At 43.4% G+C, this 19,885-nt stretch overlaps 1 protein-coding gene across 5 annotated transcripts in view; it reads left to right on the top strand.

Annotated features, from left to right (window-relative positions):
- The window catches only part of LOC126163160 (inward rectifier potassium channel 4-like), a 717,192-nt gene that overhangs the window by 253,358 nt on the left and 443,949 nt on the right, over positions 1–19,885 (top strand). For all 5 annotated transcript variants that reach the window (XM_049920096.1, XM_049920094.1, XM_049920098.1 and 2 more), the window contains exon 3: positions 11,899–12,078. In XM_049920096.1, coding sequence (XP_049776053.1) covers positions 11,899–12,078 — 180 coding nt within the window. The remainder of the gene's footprint in view (positions 1–11,898; positions 12,079–19,885) is intronic.

The following is a 19,885-nucleotide window of genomic DNA, read 5'->3' as shown; positions in this document are numbered from 1 at the left end:
AACGAACATTTTAGTCGCATCTTGTGCAGTGCACATTGGCATTGAGTTGTTTACCCTTCTCGTGTCGTCAAAGGCTGATGCGCCAGCAGTAGTGGGCTCCTGAATCAAGCTAGAAATGATTCTCATTGATCTGATTTCCAGAAGTGTTATAAACTTAATATTTTGTTTGTGTATAATGAGATTATTAACACAAATACCTCAGGCACTGCAATTTTTCCATTATTTGCTCATTTATATTCTTTCATTATCTTACGCATAAAGCTGAAACGGAAGGGTGCTAAATATAGAGAATTTTTTTCAATTTTACTTCTGTCGACAGTCCTGCAAAATAACAGAAATTACAACATATTATGCCGGGACTGTTATTATATATTTTTTTAATCACAGTGGAGACTTTGGAGTGTTCTGTGGTTTTGAGGTGATAGCTGTGAGAATAAAAGACTGCTTACAGATCAATTCTCCTTTAAAATACGTTGTATTTATAAAAACATTTTCTTTTAATTGTAGCTCTTTCCATCTCACTATGTAGTGTGTCAATGCATCATTCTTTTTAAAAGGACACTGTCGTCGTGTTCTCCATGTTTACATATTCCATGATATAACAAGACAGTCTTTTTCATTATTGTCATTTCATTCCCCTATGCGAGGGTGAGCTGGCAGCACGATATAAGAGTCATATAAAAAAACACAGAAACGTGCCAAAGAATGATAGTATTAATAACGTGGAAATGGTGCTTCGATGGAATTGACTTCGTATGGAGAACACCAAGGAGACGAGAAGTTGGAGATGATACCGGCTTCAGGTTTTGCCTGATAACCCGCTGCAGGTAATGAGAAGGTGTGACGGGATCGTGGTGGAGGATAGACGGATAGAGAACAGGCAGTGGAGTTGTGGAGAAAATGTTGGTTGATGTGGTTTGTCAGACTCGCGCTGGTGGGAGGGATAATAGTAAAAGTCTTCGTCATCTACGCCAAATGATTCAGCTGCCCCTACAGCTGGGTTTTATGCAACCTGCAACACCTTCAAACACCACACGCAACATTTTTATATTCTCTAGCTTGCTACACACAAACTATTAGTCATGCAGAAAAAATTTAAAAAATCTTTTTGTTGGAAATTTAATGTAGTTAAATTCTGTACTCGTATAGTTTTCACTGTTTATTCAATAACAATGTACGAAAGTGATCTTTAAATGCGTTATCTTGAGTAAAACGAAAACCATAGCCTCCAGCATAAACATAGCCCGTACAAAATTTGACTACACTAAATTTTCTACAAAAAAGTTCTGTTCACTTTTTTTGTGGGACTAGAAGTATGCGTGAAGCGAGTGAGAGGATATGAAAATATTTGGCACGGTGGTAAGGGTTGTTGAATCACCTTGTATAAAAGAACGTAGCAGTTCACTAAAACAAGAACGTTGTGTCAGACAGGACGTGTAGGCATGATTTCACTCAGCATCGTGAAAACTTAGAGTAATAACTTTTATTGAGTCCGAGTCATCTGCCCGGGCGCGGTGGCCTAGCGGTTCTAGGTGCTTAGGTCCGGAACCGCGCGACTGCTACGGCCGCAGGTTCGAATTCTGCCTAGGGCATGGATGTGTGTGATGACCTTAGGTTAGTTAGGTTTAAGTAGTTCTAAGTTCTAGGGGACTGATGACCTCCGATGTTAAGCCCCATAGTGTCCAGAGCCATTTGAACCATTTTCGAGTCATCTGCACTTGAACTAGACGTCCACCAGGTATGTCATTGTTTTGACAGCTAATGTTATACGAACGTGCTGGTTACTAACACGGAAAATCCTGTCTGTAGTGCCAGATATACATTTTACCTTATTTCCCATGTTCTACTTAACGTTAGTTAACTGGAACTTGACGTTTTCATTCATCTTTAATATCGCTAAGAGGGTGCATTTTCATGCATATAAAAAATGTAAGAACGTTTGTATTAGCTTATTTCACTAGTGTTAATAGTATCGTAGAACGTAGGTCTTGAGTAAGTAAAGATCGTTCTCTCTGCTGGTGTACGCGCAGTTGAAACTACGCACACAGATAATATGATTTCTATAGCAATTTTTACAGTAAATAACTTGTTTTCAAGATGTTGAGTGAATCCATACTTTAACACAGAATGTTCTTGGTTTAAGGAAGTGCTACATTGTGTTATATAAATGACGAAGAATCCTGTCTTATTATTATACACTTGGAGTATGGTGGACATGTAGACAGCGTCCTATTACAAAGGTGCGGTCTATTGACACTGCATACGCAGATTTTTGCATTTCTTTCTTTTATACCAGTCTGCTTCTGAAGCACTGAAAATCAGTCTTAACATTCTTTTACTGTTAGTGGGACCAAACGTAAACAGTCGTTTCTCTTGTCACTAAATAACAGGGCGGTTTAGAGTTATTTTTCTCTTCTTTTCGAAAAATTCATTGCTCCTGTGAGTTCCTTGTCATCTGTTCACTTATACGTTACCTCGTCTGTAAGTGTGCGCCTTATACCACATTCTAATTCCAACTTTTATGCGTTTTCTAACAAATACGCACGAAACTATGTGTCTTTTTGTTGTGCCTATCTGCAACTCAGCATCTTCGATTTCTTTTTACTTGATTAACTCTGTCACTGTTGTAGCTTTTCGCTGTAACGTGAGTGAATAATTTCTTCCAGTAATATGTCGGTAGTAAAGTTAATAAGAAACTTTTTTCATCTCATGCAAATATATGTGGACTCGGCTTCTTCCATGAAGTCGCTTAAGGTGTTGTTGGCCAAAGCATTGTATTCAGAGTTGAGGTAAATGTGAAGTAGCAAGTCTTACTTAGAATTGCGTCAGTTTTATCACGCTGTATGAAAAGAGATACGTGGAAGGGGGCTGTGAACACTCATATAGCTTCCTGAGTAATGAAACAACCTGATGCGGTAGTGACTGAATGAAACACTGTGGCTCGCGTCCTGCTGCAAGCGTTTTTAATTGACACCACTCGGCTAGCCGCAAGTCATGTTTCTTGAGTGTAACTGTCTGGTGTATGTAAGTGACTAACTGAGTGAGCGCACTGAGTCGGCCGTTGTGGCCGAACGGTTCTAGGCGCTTCAGTCTGGAACTGCACGACCGCTACCGTCGCAGGTTCGAATCCTGCCTCGCGCGTGGATGTATGTGATGTCCTTAGGTTAGTTAGGTTTAAGTAGTTCTCAGTTCTAGGGAACTGATGACCTCAGATGCTAAGTCCCATAGTGCTCAGAGCAATTTTTGAGTGCACTGAAGAATTTTACGTTTATGTTGTCAATGATGATAAAGAAGGGAAAGAGAGAAACCCGTTGCAAGCACATAGCCTAAACTTTTCGAACAGTACCAAATGGCCCGCCAATTTAACGTCCCCATACGTTGTTCGGATCATCGTCAACAGCGTCGTGCACTTCACTTCATTAGAATCTGCAGAGAGGTTTGGAATTTAATTCAAGACGCTGGCTACTTTACACCACCACTGCTTTGGCTCAGCTGTAATCGTGTGTGGTTGCCATGGTGTGCTCATGTATATCGTCGTCTTCGTGGTATTTCCAAGATTATGTCAAAATTTGTCACCTTATAATGACCTCAGAAATCCAGTAGCCTTGCACTACTTCTAACTCAAATCTTAATAATACTTCATTGGCATAATTCGCATTCACGTTAGTTAGTTTGCCCATAAACTCTGAGTAGCACTACAGAACGTTGAAACCTAATATTAATTACGAACATTTTACCAAAATTTTTATTAAGGGTTTTTTATATTAGGAAAATTGCTGCATACATGCATTACGCAGCGCTCAAATGTTTCCACCTACACTGTCAAAACTCAAATAGTTAGCAGTGTTTGGTATTATCTCAGAAAACCAGGAGAGAAAGCCAAACAGAAAAATCTTTCTGTCGGAGGAAATGAGACATCATCCCATGTTCTCACCTACAAACATAATGTAGGCTCAAAAAAATGGTTCAAATGGCTCTGAGCACTATGGGACTTAACATCTGAGGTCATCAGTCCCCTAGAACTTAGAACTACTTAAAGCCAACTAACCTAAGGACATCACACACATCCATGCCCGAGGCAGGATTCGAACCTGCGACCGTAGCAGTCACACGGTTCCAGACTGAAGCGCCTAGAACTGCACGGCCACACCGGCCGGCCATAATGTAGGCCAACAAAACGAAGATCTCCCGCAGATGTCTCTTGAAACATTATTAAGAACGCGCTAGGGTAATTGATGTAGTCAAATCCACGCGGAACAGCTTGAAAGATTCAGAGTACTTGTTTTTTTTTTTCCTTTTGTCGGAGGTAAACAGTGAAACGTTAGCGAGTTTTCCACTTTAACACCCAGTCCATTACGCCTCATTAAAACAACACGTAGTAACAGCAGAGGCAAACCTAACAATGCCCGGTGGGTGTTTTGTAGTCCGAAACCAAGACAAGGCTACTGGCACGAGTTCAGAGGGACCGCCTCAAGCCAACACAAGCAGCTGCCTCTGATTTATGGCCCTCTCGAGGTTCTCCGCGTCACATAGGTGGGCCTCTGGTACAGCTTTTGAGATTCGTGCAACACACTAGCCACTCAAGTGGAGCACCACTTCCAAAGTATTCGAACCTCCTTGACTTTCTGAGCTAACTGGAGCCGCTACACGACTACAGCAAAGAACATCGCAATAAAGTGCCAGTCGGTTAAATACAAATTCAGTGGTTACAGAAAAGATGGGAAAAATTTTACAATGTACGAATGCCTTTTAAAGTGAATAATGCTCACAATGTTTGGGATATTTAAATCGCAACCTATAATGCGTCAAGTGCTAGATGTCACAAAGACTGCCTTTTCATTCAGGTCACGATAACTGTTCGGCTGTAGGAATTCGTTTTACTTACAGTACGTATTAGTCAGATTCAGTATTACAATATCTGCATAGTTAAAACAAAAATTATCTACGGCAGACAAGCGCGTTCTACGTAGTCAGCTGGCGCTGGAGTAGTGAAAGCCGTACAAAAAGCTCCCTGGCCTCGTAACCGCTTCCACCTTTTCAGCCTCCCCGGTCTTTCTCAGCTTTGGCTATACCAACAAAACTGACGCAATGCAAAGTAAGACTTACTACATTCATACCACTATCTCACATTTACCTGAATTCTGAACACAATGCTTTGGCCAACAACACCTTAAGCGGCTTCATGGAAGAAGCCGAGTCCACACACACTTGCATGAGATGGAAAATAAAAGTTTGGCTAATGGTTCAAATGGCTCTGAGCACTGTGGGACTCAACTTCGGAGGTCCTCAGTCCCCTAGAACTTAGAACTACTTAAACCTAACTAACCTAAGGACATCACACATATCCATGCCCTAGGCAGGATTCGAACCTGCGACCGTAGCGGTCTCGCGGTACCAGACTGTAGCGCCTAGAACATCTCGGCCACCCGGCCGGCAATAAAAGTTTCTTATTAACTTTACTACCGACATACAGTGACGGAGTTAATCAAGTAAAAGGAAATCGAAGATGCTGAGTCGCAGATAGGCACAACAAAAATAGACACACACAGACACATGCGCGCGCTTATGTATGTTCCACGTATCCTCCTAAACCACTGGCTCGATTTTAAAGAAACTTGATACATGTATCCTTAACTGTCTACTGTCTGGGAGGAACCAGAGGGAGGGTAAGAACAAGGATTGGGGGTGGAGGTGAAAAAAGGGCCGGCTGGGGTGACCGAGCGGTTCTAGGCGCTTCAGTCTGTAACCGCGCGACCGCTACAGTCACAGGTTCGAATCCTGCCTCGAGCATCAATGTGTGTCATGTCCTTAGGTTAGTTAGGTTTAATTAGTTCTAAGTTCTAGGGGACTGATGACGTCAGAAGTTAAGTCCCATAGTGCTCAGAGCCATTTGAACCATTTTAAACCTTCTGTTGACGAATAACATACCTAATGTTACAAACCTAATACGACGCCAATGATCGTCTCATTCTGGCAGGAAATACAAGCCTGACAAAGAAAGTGAAACATCCAGAAGACACAGTCAGACGTCAATGTCGCTTCACAACCATCTGTGGATATGTGAATGATTAGAGTTACAACTCTGTAACAAGTATAATGTCTACGACAGTGCGTAACTGTCGTTTGCGTTTAGTGTTGTTAACAGCACTGACAGGGTATGTAATGGGGGTGAACAGTGTCAGATACTGAGTAAGCAACGTGAAAGACGCAGATATATCTCGTACTCGTGTGAGACATTGTTATCAACAACTGATAGATTTTGAAATGGGCCTCATTGTGGATCTCCATTTGGTTGGTTAGTATCAACGTCTTATGTTCGAGTATAATGACTTTTCTGGATACTAGAAATCTACTCTGTAGGAATAAGCATGGGTTTCGAAAAAGACGTTCGTGTGAAACCCAGCTCGCGCTATTCGTCCAAGAGACTCAGAGGGCCATAGACATGGGTTCCCAGGTAGATGCCGTGTTTCTTGACTTCCGCAAGGCGTTCGATACAGTTCCCCACAGTCGTTAAATGAACAAAGTAAGACCAATTCCGTGATTGGACTGAAGAGTTCCTAGATAACAGAACGCAGCATGTCATTCTCAATGGAGAGAAGTCTTCCGAAGTAAGAGTGATTTCGGGTGTGCCGCAGGGGAGTGTCGTAGGACCGTTGTTACTCACAATATACATAAATGACCTTGTGGATGACATCGGAAGATCACTGAGGCTTTTTGCGGATGATATTGTAGTATATCGAGAGATTGTAAGAATGGAAAATTGTACTGAAATGTAGGAGGATCTGCAGCGAATTGACGCATGGTGCAGGGAATGGCAATTGAAACTCAATGTAGACAAGTGTAATGTGCTGCAAATACGTAGAAAGAAAGATCCCTTATCATTTAGCTACAATATAGCAGGTCAGCAACTGGAAGCAGTTAATTCCATAAATTATCTGGGAGTACGCATTAGGAGTGATTTAAAATGGAATGCTAATATAAAGTTGATCGTCGGTAAAGCAGATGCCAGACTGAGATTCATTGGAAGAATCCTAAATAAATGCAATCCGAAAACAAAGGATGTAGATGAAGTAGGTTACAGTACGCTTGTTCGCCCACTTCTTGAATACTGCACAGTAGTGTGGGATCCGTACCAGATAGGGTTGATAGAAGAGATAGAGAAGATCCAATGAGAGCAGCGCGCTTCGTTACAGGATCATTTAGTAATCGCGAAAGCGTTACGGAGATGATAGATAAACTCTAGTGGAAGACTCTGCAGGAGAGACGCTCAGCAGCTCGGTACGGGCTTCTGTTGAAGTTTCGAGAACGTACCTTCACCGAAGAGTCAAGCAGTATATTGCTCCCTCCTACGTATATCTCGCTAAGAGACCATGAGGATAAAATCAGAGAGATTAGAGCCCACACAGAGGCATACCGACAATCCTTCTTTCCACGAACAATACGAGACTGGAATAGAATGGAGAACCGATAGATGTACTCAAGGTACCCTCCGGCACACACCGTCAGGTGGCTTGCGGAGTATGGATGTAGATGTAGATCAACATTTCTGGAGCATTAAGGTGTAACAGTGACTCCATTGGGCCGTATGGGAATGTGATGACCAGCATACTCGTCGTGAAGGTTCCTGTCGACTGCCTCTGACTACCACAGTGGACGATAACCACCAAGCACATCGTAACACCTTCACAGCTGCGTCTGCCACCTGAGAACGGCTAAGGGCTCCCTGCAATATACTGTGTCATCCCTCAGCATTGGTCGGAGACTGTCAACAGCCAGACTAGTGAATTACCGTCTCGTGCGTGGGCTGCACCTGGAGTCTTGCCATGACCAGGAGGCAGGGACTGCTCATGAATGATGCTGCATTGTGTTCAGCTATGAATCTCGCTTTTGCACAATCTCTGATGACCATCATCAGCGAGTATGGTGGCGACCTAGACTGAGGTCTCGCTCTTCCAAGGTTTTGGAGATGCCTAGTCCGAAGAGACATCAGGTACCACTTCACGTCAAGGTACATCACGGACAGCCTGCTTCCTCCTGTACTACATCTAACACGACAGTTTATTGGTGCAGTTTTTCAGCAGGGCAATTCTCGTTCACACGTGGCGCATGCCTATGAACTGTCTGCGTGAGGCTGGTGAACCCCTGTGGCCACCAACCCACCGTTATGTCCCTGAAGGAACTTATATAGGACCTGCTGGATGTCAACTCCTTCCCAGTTCCAGTGTCCAGCATATGAAGTACCTGTTGCAACAGTTGTGGGCTAGCTTCTGTCAGGAAAGGATAAAGAGGCTTTGTGACACCCTTCCCAACTGAATCACTGCATGCGTCTAGGCCAGAGGGTCGGGGGGGGGGGGGGGGCGCTGTAGGGGGGACGGGGGTACAGCCTCATATCGACAAGTAGGCTCATTCTGCCAAGTTCTTTGTAAATTGGACTCGTGTTTGTAATCACTTACCCTCTCAACCTGTAAAGTTTCGTTTCGTTTCCTACTATCTTTCAGGGTGCTTCACATTTTTGTCAATATGTGCCTGTGATATTGACGCAGACACAGGCGCAATGACAAGAAGATAAAATAAAACTGGCACGGGAATTCTGAAACAAACGCCAGTCTAAACACTACGCAATGGCTATTAACGTTCTGTCGAATAGTTTGTTACGCATAATGGTGCCTGGTGCGTGAGTTTACCTACTAGTACACACTGAACCACGCCTGATCCAAAAAGCCGAAACACTGACGGTACCACAACATGCAGCAACAAGAACCGGACACGCCTAGATTGCTCTGGAAGCTTTAACTTGGGCTCAACTGGGAATCTGTTTCTGTAAAGAAGCCTGTTTATCTTGATTATGTTTTGACACGAAGATCATACAGTAACTGTCCCACACCCTTCAGCAATCGACTATGTTTTAAGTGTGCCTAATTATCGGAAAAGATATCAATTCAGAATAAAATAAACCAAAATGATGTAGGAAAGTGTACAACTAATCGTTAGAATGACATGTGTCTGTATTGCTCTAATAACGATCGGGAGCAAACATGCGTAATTATAAAAACTAATTTTGATTAATCATTCGAAGTTGATACTAACCACGAAACTTCAGCTTAGTAAAAACTAAATTATTGAGTGAAATAATACGTTGGCCAGTCCTAAAGTGGACAATAGTTTTTATACTGGTTGAGTTAGATTGAATATGAACTAACGTACTAGTTACTGATAACGTGCATAAGCGACAATGGTTATGGCAGCTCAATTGAATTTGCAGGTTATCATAAAATTTAGTTGGTTGAATACCATTATATTGCACACTTTAGAATTATTTGAAATCAAAAAGAAAGTAAAATGCGCTATCGTTTGCCTGAATCGATTACTTCAGTACAGAATGAATTTTCAAATATAGTTTCAGTACAGTATTTACATAATAATTTTATTTATGACTTTATTTAATAAGCAAGAATAGCTCTTTAAACATAAGAGAAAATATTTGGCATTACTTTCTGGCACGTTTGTCATTTTTGTATTTGAAGTATTTCTCTTTATCACAATACGTTACTCGGTTGTTAGAAAGATAGGATATGGAGTATGGACTCTGCTTATGTTAATGATGACTTGGGTAAATGAATGAGATTAAGATTAATTTTTACTGCCCCTATGTGTTGTCCAAACAAAACTCTACGATACTGACAACTCTCTTCCAGTATTGGTTGTCTGAAATGTTACAATCTTACCTGAGGTGAAGCTGCTTGTGCGACATATTGGTTCGGCGTCAACAATTTCATTGACTGGGCTCACCATCCAGTTGCAGATAATTTATAAACGTATTTTAGCATCGTTATACTCTTCCTTCAGTAATTCTGCTGAAACCCCTTCATTAAGTAACACTCCGCCGTGTTGTGCAAAATTTCATGCCCCTCGTACCTACTAGGCCTTGCCATATACATCACGTCATGTGCATACACTCTCATTCGCGGACTCATTCTCGCAGCTAAACTGCTAACTTCCGACACACTCTTGTTCTCTTCCTTCGCCACAGATCCTGTGTGCAACCTAGATAGTAAAAGTATCTTTGATTATATACGATACAGCATCCTTGACATTGTCAGCGTGTTTCCTTTGAAAAATTTATAAAATCGTTTGAGATTGTTGTGTAATTAGTACCACGCTATTAAAATAAATCATCACCGTAAACAAAGGAAACATACACATTATTGACAACGTATTAGCAACTATATAAATAAAAACTTATATGTTCGTTTGTTCAAAATCATGTATCTCCGAAAGTTCTTGACCGATTGCTTTGAAATTTTGACATAACGTTCAACTCGATTGCTTTGAAATTTTGATGCAACGTTCCACTGGTACGCTCCCGTGCTTTTATTCACGTATTTTTTAAACATATGTTCTACACAATTTATACAAATTTAATACCAGGGAAACGTTATAATATACACAGTAACGAACCTTTGCTAGTAAACACGAAAGTTGTAAAGTTGTATTTATGACTTTTTTGTTTATATTTAGGACACTACTAAAGAATTTGAATTTGAGATAGCCATAAAGAACGCTGAAGGTCGGAGAGAGAGGAGGAATGGGAAATGGACTGAGTGGCGGGACGAAATGGACATAAAAAACGGGAAGGAGGAGATGGACAGAGAGAAGGGCAGGGGGAAATGGAGAGAGAGAGAGAGAGAGAGAGAGAGAGAGAGAGCGGAGGAAGGAGAAGATGGACAGAGAAAGGAAAGAGGAGGCGATGGACTGGGAGAGAGAGGGGGCAGGAGGAGGTGGAGAGAAAGGGGGAGGGGAAGAGGGACAGAGAGAGGGGGAAGGAGGAGGAGATGGACGAAGAAAGGGGGTGGAGGAAATGGATAGAGACAGAAGAGAGAAGGAGATTAGGACGTATATCTAATTCCCGTATATATTTGAAACGCATGCTTTGTCTTTGCTTTATTTTCCATTTAAGCAGACTGGGCAACAGCAAAGCGTGGCTGTGTACAGGTAGTTGAAAATATAAAACAGATACTGTTCCACAGTGTGACGTACTGTTTTCTAATTTTGCAGTACCACTCGCACATCTAACCAGTATTCCGATATTCTTGGACTTTTCTGCAATCTGTATCTGACTTGAGCAAGTGAGTCGTGGGTCTGGACTCGTTTCGGATATTTTTCTAATAATCTCTTTGGTGCTTGGACTACGTTGGCACGAAATAACAGAAATATTTTCCCGGTACATTTAATGAAATGATAATTAAATGGACACCCTAGCTGCAAACAGGCGTTGATATACTTCATTGGGGACATGTTGACAATACTATCGTCATATATAACGATACATTTAATGTTCAAAAAATGGTCAAATGTGTGTGAAATCGCGTGGGACATAACTGCTAAGGTCATCAGTCGCCAAGCTTACACGCTACTTAACCTAAGTTATCCTAAGGACAAACACACACACCGATGCCCAAGGGAGGACTCGAACCTCCGCCGGGACCAGCCGCACAGTCCATGGCTGCAGCGCCTACATTTAATGTTGTCCACCCCGTACGAGTACGAATATATCTATTGACATCACTCACAAGGGAAGCATATGCCCAACAGACATTTCGCTCATCTTCTACACGTTTGTAGATCATACTTAAATGTAACGAATTCTGATCTTGTACAATGAACTTCTGAAGCGTTTTCAGAAAATTGAGCTTAAAAGTAATCCAGTGCATAGTGACTTTCCCAACTCACTGTACTATAGCACGAATGATGGAGAAAAGAGCTGATCCGCTGGGTGTATGCTCCCCTTGCATTCGTGGACCAACAAGTGTCTTGTCAGAGTGTAGATTCACAGTAATTTAGCAGACATGCGAGTGCCCAGTCCTACAGGTGATTCAGCTTGTCGTGCCTTGCTCACAGGTGGGCATCGTGTTCGCCAAGCTGTCGCGGCCCAAGAAGCGGACGCAGACGCTGCTGTTCAGCCGTCACGCCGTCATCTGCCAGCGGGACGGCTTCCACTGCCTCATGTTCCGCGTCGGCGACATGCGCAAGTCGCACATCGTCGAGGCGCACGTGCGCGCCCAGATCATCCGCAGGAAGGTCAGTCCCACCGCCTCGCAGCTGCTCTGCTCTAGCCCACTGTGTGTGTGTGTGTGTGTGTGTGTGATGCGTAGATCTCAACAGCATGGTACTGTGTACTCCAGATTCTGCGTCTACATACATCGTCTGGAAGCCACAGTAAAGTGCGTGACTAATGCTGCTTTGTATCGATATCAGTGATTATCTTCCTTGTCGCACATATATTCAGCGAGGGAGCAATGACTGAGAGCATGATTCTGTACTCGCACTACTCTCTTTTATCTTGCTCTCACGTTTCCTAACGAGATACATGATAGTAGCAACTAAACTCTTCACAGTCTATCTCTAAATTTAGCCAGCAAGTCTAAGGAGGACAAGATTGTCTTCCTTCCAACTATTCCCATTTAAGTTCCCCGAGCTTGTTTGCTACAATGTTCTTCATCTACACTACTGACCATTAAAATTGCTACACCAACAAGAAATGCAGATGATAAATGGGTACTCATTGGACAAATACATTATACTAGAACTGACATGAGATTACATTTTCACGCAATTTGGGTGCATAGATCCTGAGAAATCAGTACCCAGAACAACCACCTCTGGCCGTAATAACGGCCTTGATACGCCTGGGCATTGAGTGAACTTGGATGGCGTGTACAGGTACAGCTGCCCATGAAGCTTCAACACGATACCACTACTCATCATGAGTAGTGACTGGCGTATTGTGACGAGTCAGTTGCTCGGCCACCATTGACCAGACGTTTTCAATTGGTGAGACATCTGGAGAATGTGCTGGCCAGGGCAGCAGTCGAACATTTTCTGTATCTAGAAATGCCCGTACAGGACTTGCAACATGCGGTCGTGCATTATCCTGCTGAAATGTAAGGTTTCGCAGGGATCGAATGAAGGGTACAGCCACGGGACGTAACACATCTGAAGTGTAACGTCCACTGTTCAAAGTGCCGTCAATGCGAACAAGAGGTGACCGAGACGTGTAACCAATGGCACCCCATACCATCACACCGGGTGATACGCCAGTACGACGATGTCGAATACACGCTTCCAATGTGCGTTCACCGCGATGTCGCCAAACACGGATGCGACCATCATGATGCTGTAAACAGAACCTGGATTCATCCGAAAAAATTACGTTTTGCCATTCGTGCACCCAGGATCATCGTTGAGTACACCTCAGCAAGCGCTCCTGTCTCTGATGTAGCGTCAAGGGTAACCGCAGGCATGGTCTCCCAGCTGATAGTCCATGCTGCTGCAAACGAAGTCGAACTGTTCGTGCAGATGGTTGTTGTCTTGCAAACGTTCCCATCTATTGACTCAGGGATCGAGACGTGGCTGCACGATCCGTTACAGCCATGCGGATAAGATGCCTGCCATCTCGACTGCTAGTGATACGAGGCCGTTGGGATCCAGCTCGGCGTTCCGTATTACCCTCCTGAACCCACCGGTTCCATATTCTGCCAACAGTCATTGGATCTCCACCAACGCGAGTAGCAATGTCGCGATACGATAAACCGCAATCGCGATAGGCTACAATCCGACCTTTATCAAAGACGGAAACGTGATGGTACGCATTTATCCCCCTTTCACGAGGCATCACAACAACGTTTCACCAGGCAACGCCGGTCAACTGCTATTTGTGAATGAGAAATCGGTTGGAAACTTTCCTCATGTCAGCACGTTGTAGGTGTCTGCCACCGGCGCCAAGAACCTTGTGTGAATGCTCTGAAAACCTAATCATTTGCATATCACAGCATCTACTTCCTGTCGGTTAAATTTCGCGTCTGTAGCACGTCATTTCGGGGTGTAGCAATTTTACTGGCCAGTAGGGTACATCTTCATGTACATACCTACTCCGCAAGGCACCTCACGGCACGCGGTGGGAGGTACCCTGTACCACTACCAGTCATCTCCTTTCCTGTTCCACTCGCAAATAGAGCGAGGTGAAAACGATTGTCTATATGCCTCTGTATGAGCCCTACTTTCTGGTATGGTACCTTCGTATTCTTTGTGCGCAGTGTATGTTGACGGCAGTAGAATAGCTCTGCAGTCAGCTTCAAATGACGGTTCCCTAAATTTTTTAAATAGTTTTCCTCGAAAAGAACATCACCTACCGTAATGCAATTCCCAGAGAGTTCCCATAGAGTCTCTGTAACACTTGCGTATTTCTCGGACCTACCGGTAACAAATTTAGCAGTACCCCTCTGAACAGCTTCAATGTCTTCCTTCAAACCGACCTGGTACGGATCCCAAACATTCCAGCAGTACTCAAGAATAGGTCTCCTTTGCAGATGAACCACACTTTTCTAAAATTCTCCGAATAAACCGAAGTCGACCATTCACCTTCCCTGCCGCAATCCTCATATGCCCATTCCATTACACATCGCTTTGCAACGTTACGCCCAATATTTAAACGACGTGACTGTGTCAAGCAGGACACTACTAATGCTGTATCCGAACGTTACGGATTTGTTTTGCCCACTCATCCACATTACATTTTTCTACATTTAGAGCTAGCTGCCATTCGGTCATAATACGAAGGTTGGAACTTAAATAGTGGGGACTATTTATTCACAACCGATACAAAAGAGTTACATGTTTGTACCTGTTACTGTTCTTCAAAGTAGTCACCAGCGTTGTGTAGAACCCGTTGTCAGCGATGTGGAAGTCGTAGTATACCGTTAGCAGAGCCTGTTCTGTTGATGGTGCGAATGGAGGGGTCTACTGTCTGCCGAATGTCTGGAAAGTTCTGAAGCGAATGCCAAGAAATGATTCGTTCATCTTCGGAATCAAATCAAAGTCACAAGGACTCAAGTCCCGGGAGTATGGTGGACGGTAAAGTACTTCCCGGTCCCATCGACCGAACAGAGCAGCTACAGCTTGCGCTGTATGCGCCCGCGCATTGTCGTGCAAAATGAAGGGGGGGTTGCGCAGAAAGTGTCGCCGCTTTTTTCGCAAAGCTGGTCGCAGATGATGCTCCAAAAACGAACAGTAGTACCGTGCATTGACGGTCTGCCGTGGAGGAACGTAATGCGTTAGGATAACACCATCACAGTCGTACACGAGAATCACCATAACTTTCACCATACTGGGGCTCTGACGCACTTTCGACTTTCGCAGCGACCCATAATAACGCCATTCGTTGGATTGGCGTTTCAGTTACGGCTCGTATGATGTGGCCCATGCGTCATCCAATGCTACGATACGCTCATAGCGGTCCAAGTGCGTCTGAGAAGCGTCGTAACGCATCCATTTCTGCATCTCCGTCAAGTCATGTGGAACCCATCGTGATGCAATTTTTCTCATGCCGAGTAGTTCCTTCAGGATGCGAATCACAGTCGCATGAGCTAATTCGGTTTCGTGGGCGAGCTCACTAATCGTATGGCGTCGATCACTGTCCACTAACGTGGCAACAGCATGCACTTCTTCTTCAGAGACGCTAGGACGACCTGCCCGATGCATGTCTGCCACCGTTTGCCGATCTTCGTTGAAGGCTTTTACAAACGTGCCACTGTTCTGTACGGCAATGCCGATTCCCGCACGCCTCTCGAAGACCTTGATGACACTGTCGTGCTGTACGACCTCTGGCACATTCACTCTTGATCCAACTCCGTTGTTCCTGTTTCGAAAACATAGTGACACCGTTACGTTAGACAGCTCGCTCACAAGTCACTGTGTTTCCCTCGATTTTGCGCACGCCAGTGACGTGGGACGGGCAAATCCATTTGCTCGGAGGTTTGTCAACAACTGCTATCTGCGACAATAGTAGTTTCCATTGCATAGTGTCTCCACAGCAGTGTTGCCACTATTTAAATTCCAACCTACGTATCTATCGCCTATACTGAACCAGTATGACTCTAGCAGCCCATCCTTGAATCCGTTCGATGTCTTTTTGTAAAGGACTCCAAACTCTTGGATAGTACTCATTCGCGATCTTGTTTGCGGTTTATTTTACACATGCCCTCTCCTTACCCCGAAGCCTTGCAACAAACTAGTCTTCGATTCGCTTTCACTGCTACAGGTCTACATTCGCTGTTTAAGCCTAGTATTAGCCCTTCAAATTTAAGCAATGTGACGTGTTTCAAATGTTCTACACTCATGTTCTAATCCGAGAGTGTAGAGAACTTACTTTCTTGTTATGGAAAAGTTATTTATCATTTATCCACATTTAAAGAGAGCTGGCATTAGCTAAACCAAGTGTTAATTTTTTCTGTATTTCTACATACGTCAAATGACAGCACACTGATCAACCAGAACATTATGAGCACCTACGTAATGGCCTGTACGTCCACCTTTGGCACCGATAACAGCGGCTACCCATGGTGACAGGGAAGCAACGAGGCCTCGGAAGGTAGCTGGAGAGATTTGGCACCACATCTGCACACACAGTTCACGTAATTTCCGTAAATTCTTGGGAGCGGATTCACGAGCTCTGGTGCCACATTCAGTAACATCCCTGATGTGTTAGATTGAGTTCAGATCCGGCGGGCGGGGGTGGGGGCAGCACATGCAATGGATCTCGCCACTGTGTTCCTCGGACCACTCCATCACTCTACTGGCCTTGTGACATGGCGCACTATCGTGCTGAAAAATGCCATTGCTGTCGGGAAACGCTATTGTCATGAAGGGGTGTACGTGGTTTGCAACAATTGTCCCATAGTCCTTGCCTGTCACGGTGCCTTACAGGAGCTCCACTGGACCCATGGACGCCCACGTGAATGTTCCCCACAGCATAACGGAGCCGCCGCCAGCTTGTCTCCGTCCCGCAGTACAGGTGTCAAGGAGTTGTTCTCCTGGAAGACGACGGATTCGCACCCTCCCATCGGCTGATGAAGAAGGTATCGAGATTCATCAGTCCATGAAACGCTGCCACTACGCCAACGTACAGTCCCGATGGTCACGTGCTCATTTCAGTCGTAATTGCCAATGACATGGTGTCAACATTGGCACGTGCATGGGCCGTTGGCTGCGGAGGCCCATCGTTAGGGGTGTTCGGTGCGCTGAGAGTTGAGACACACTCGTACTCTGCCCAGCATTAAAATCTTATTTTAGTTCCGCCCCAGTTCGCCGCCTGTCCTGTTTTACCAGACTGCCCAGCCTACGAAATCCGACATCTGTTAACGAGGAGTAGCCGCCCAATCCCACGACGTCTGGACGTGGTTTCACCTCGGTTTCGCCACATGTTGAAGATATTCACGACAGCACACTTCGAGCACCCGACAAGTAGTGAAGTCTCCGAAATGATCGTGCCGAGCTCCCGGGCCACCACAATCTGACCTATGTCAAACTCAGATAGATTGCACGCCTTTCCCATTCTACAGCACGCTCACTGATACTACACGCACCGTGCATGTGTCTGTCTAGCAGTCATTCCCTGCTCGCTGACGCTGCCATTGCCTGGACGGGGTAATGTCGATAGTAGGTAGGTGGCCACAATATCGTCTGATCGGTGTATCTTGTTGTAAACAACGGCATTGTCTGCGAACAACGCAGTGTATAGCTTAAGTACACTCAGAATGTTAGTGGTCCAATTACACTTTCTTGTGGCACATTCCATGTTATCTGTGTTTATTCTGAACATTCACGGTCCACTATAAAGCACTTGGTTCAGTTAGTCAAGATTTAATCGACCCAATAACATATTTGCAAAAATACTTCGCGTGATCATATATTGGTTATTATTCGACAGTATGATACACTTTCTAAAATATTCCAGAACTCTGACAAGAAGCAATCCGTTTATCTGGATCTACTGCATATTATTTGAACCTTGGATATGCTCCAGGATGGTGCAACAAACGGACATTGGCGACATTAGTCTATAATAATTTTATGAACTACCTCTTTATTCTTTTTGCAAATAATAGTGTCCTGAGTTCTTTCCAATCCCGCTGGACTATTCTCTACGAAGAAGGTTTTCGGTAAATACGGGTTAATGGGGGCTAATTTCGCGGCATATTCAGGGTAAACGTACAGTGTCAAATCTGTAAAATTAGTTGTAACTCCTTGTACATGTGCTTTTCACATGTTCGTGTGTATCCTACACGAATTGTCTAAATGATAAAAGAAATGCCGTAATGTCAAACAACTCTTTGCCTACGAATGGTCGACTACCGTTACTCCTTAAGAGCGTTTCCCATCTCTTGAACATTGGTAGGTCGGTTGTGTCATTGGTTCATTGCAAAATCGCCACTGATCTGGGACACCAGCCAGTGAGACCGTAACTTTCAGATGTCTTTTACAAACATTTATGTAAATTCCGACGTAGTTTGTCACTTCCGCCTCAGTTGCAAAATATGTAAACGAGTAAAGATATAAATACACGCAGATCAAAGTTTACGATGCGGTAAATAAACTTTTCAGAAACAGATATCGGATGTTAGTTGCGGAAATAGAAATATAAAATAGAATTGACTTCAAACAATTTTTGGAATAATTATTAATTTCTTCAGTAAGTATTAAACATTTAGCTGTGCACTGACTGCATAGAAAATTTTAGAGGGCCAGTGGTATTTAGGTCAGCACCGTTCAAACACCATCACTAATATCTTTCACTCAATAGCGGATTCAGATTGAACATTTTAGCTGTTGTCATTCGTGAACTTTTCCTAAATGAACAAGTATTATTATGGATGAGCACACACGCCGAAAAGTAAGCAATGTTTTATTGCATTCCAAAAACTGTCTCCATCGAGTGTTTCAAGCCTGCTATCTTTCTCTCCGTTAGGTCGAACCGCTTTAAACTATTTCATCACTATTTTTTAGACGGCTAGCGAATTTCTGTATGTTTATCGCATGATCTCTTACGCTGCAATCGCGGGTTTGAGGTTATAAAAAAGAAACTTGCACTTTCTGCATTGTTTCCTTATTTTAGATTCAGTTCGTGGTCAATACCATGTCTGACTATGTTCACGTTCATCTAATCACACTGTAGGAACATTAAAATATTGTTTGTCTCGCTGAGACTTGCTCTTGCTGCATCGTGTAATATCATAATCCATGCTACGCAATAGAACCAGGACAGCATTTGCCTCAAAATAGCTAACAAACCAATAAAAAACCTAAATCACCAAAGATCTTTCGGAATAGGAGTACTATGCCGTAAACAGTGTGCCACGTCGCCCCTTTTATAAGTCGAGTCATAGACGGAAGCGACGTGGTTGGCAAACTAACGACGTTTTGCAACTGTAGTTTTTAATCCTTTTCCCATATTGATTTGTTTCCATGGCGTAATTATCTATCTTCTTATTAAAAAGACGTCATTTGTAAAATATGAAAACAGTCGATATCAAACTGTTGATAAAAAGTTAGCATGCAACTTAAATTGAAAATATCCTGTATGCTGTGTTGTATCACGCACACAAAATACATTTAGTTTGGTATATGGATATGTATATACATTGACACATAAGAAATGATCCAAATGAAATTTCAGAAAACAGTAAATATTCTAATGTCATTATATGAAAGACAATTATGGGTTATCAACAAACTGTACACTTCATTCCGAGAGCTTGATTTTTGTTTCAGTTTTAAAGCAGTGACGACATTAGTCACCTACACTCTCTTGGTGCGCATACTTCAGTCGTACAACGTGTCATTTGTCGTAGCCAGCTTGATAGGTGCAAACAGCCATGATAGTATCCCGAGTTCACTCAAAAACTTCCTCTGCTTGATTTAGAAAAAAAACGTAAAAACAGTTAAATATAGTAGTAGGATGATATTAAAGACCGTATTTACTTCCAGTATGAAGATATCTGTTAAGATAGACATTGCTTACCTTAATGTTGGCCTGGAGAACTCATTTATT

The sequence above is a fragment of the Schistocerca cancellata genome, chromosome 2 (genome assembly GCF_023864275.1).
Source record: "Schistocerca cancellata isolate TAMUIC-IGC-003103 chromosome 2, iqSchCanc2.1, whole genome shotgun sequence".
Taxonomy (NCBI): Eukaryota; Metazoa; Arthropoda; class Insecta; order Orthoptera; family Acrididae; genus Schistocerca; species Schistocerca cancellata.
The sequence above is the reverse complement of the archived record's forward strand: the minus strand, read 5'-3'. Positions and strand labels throughout refer to the sequence as shown.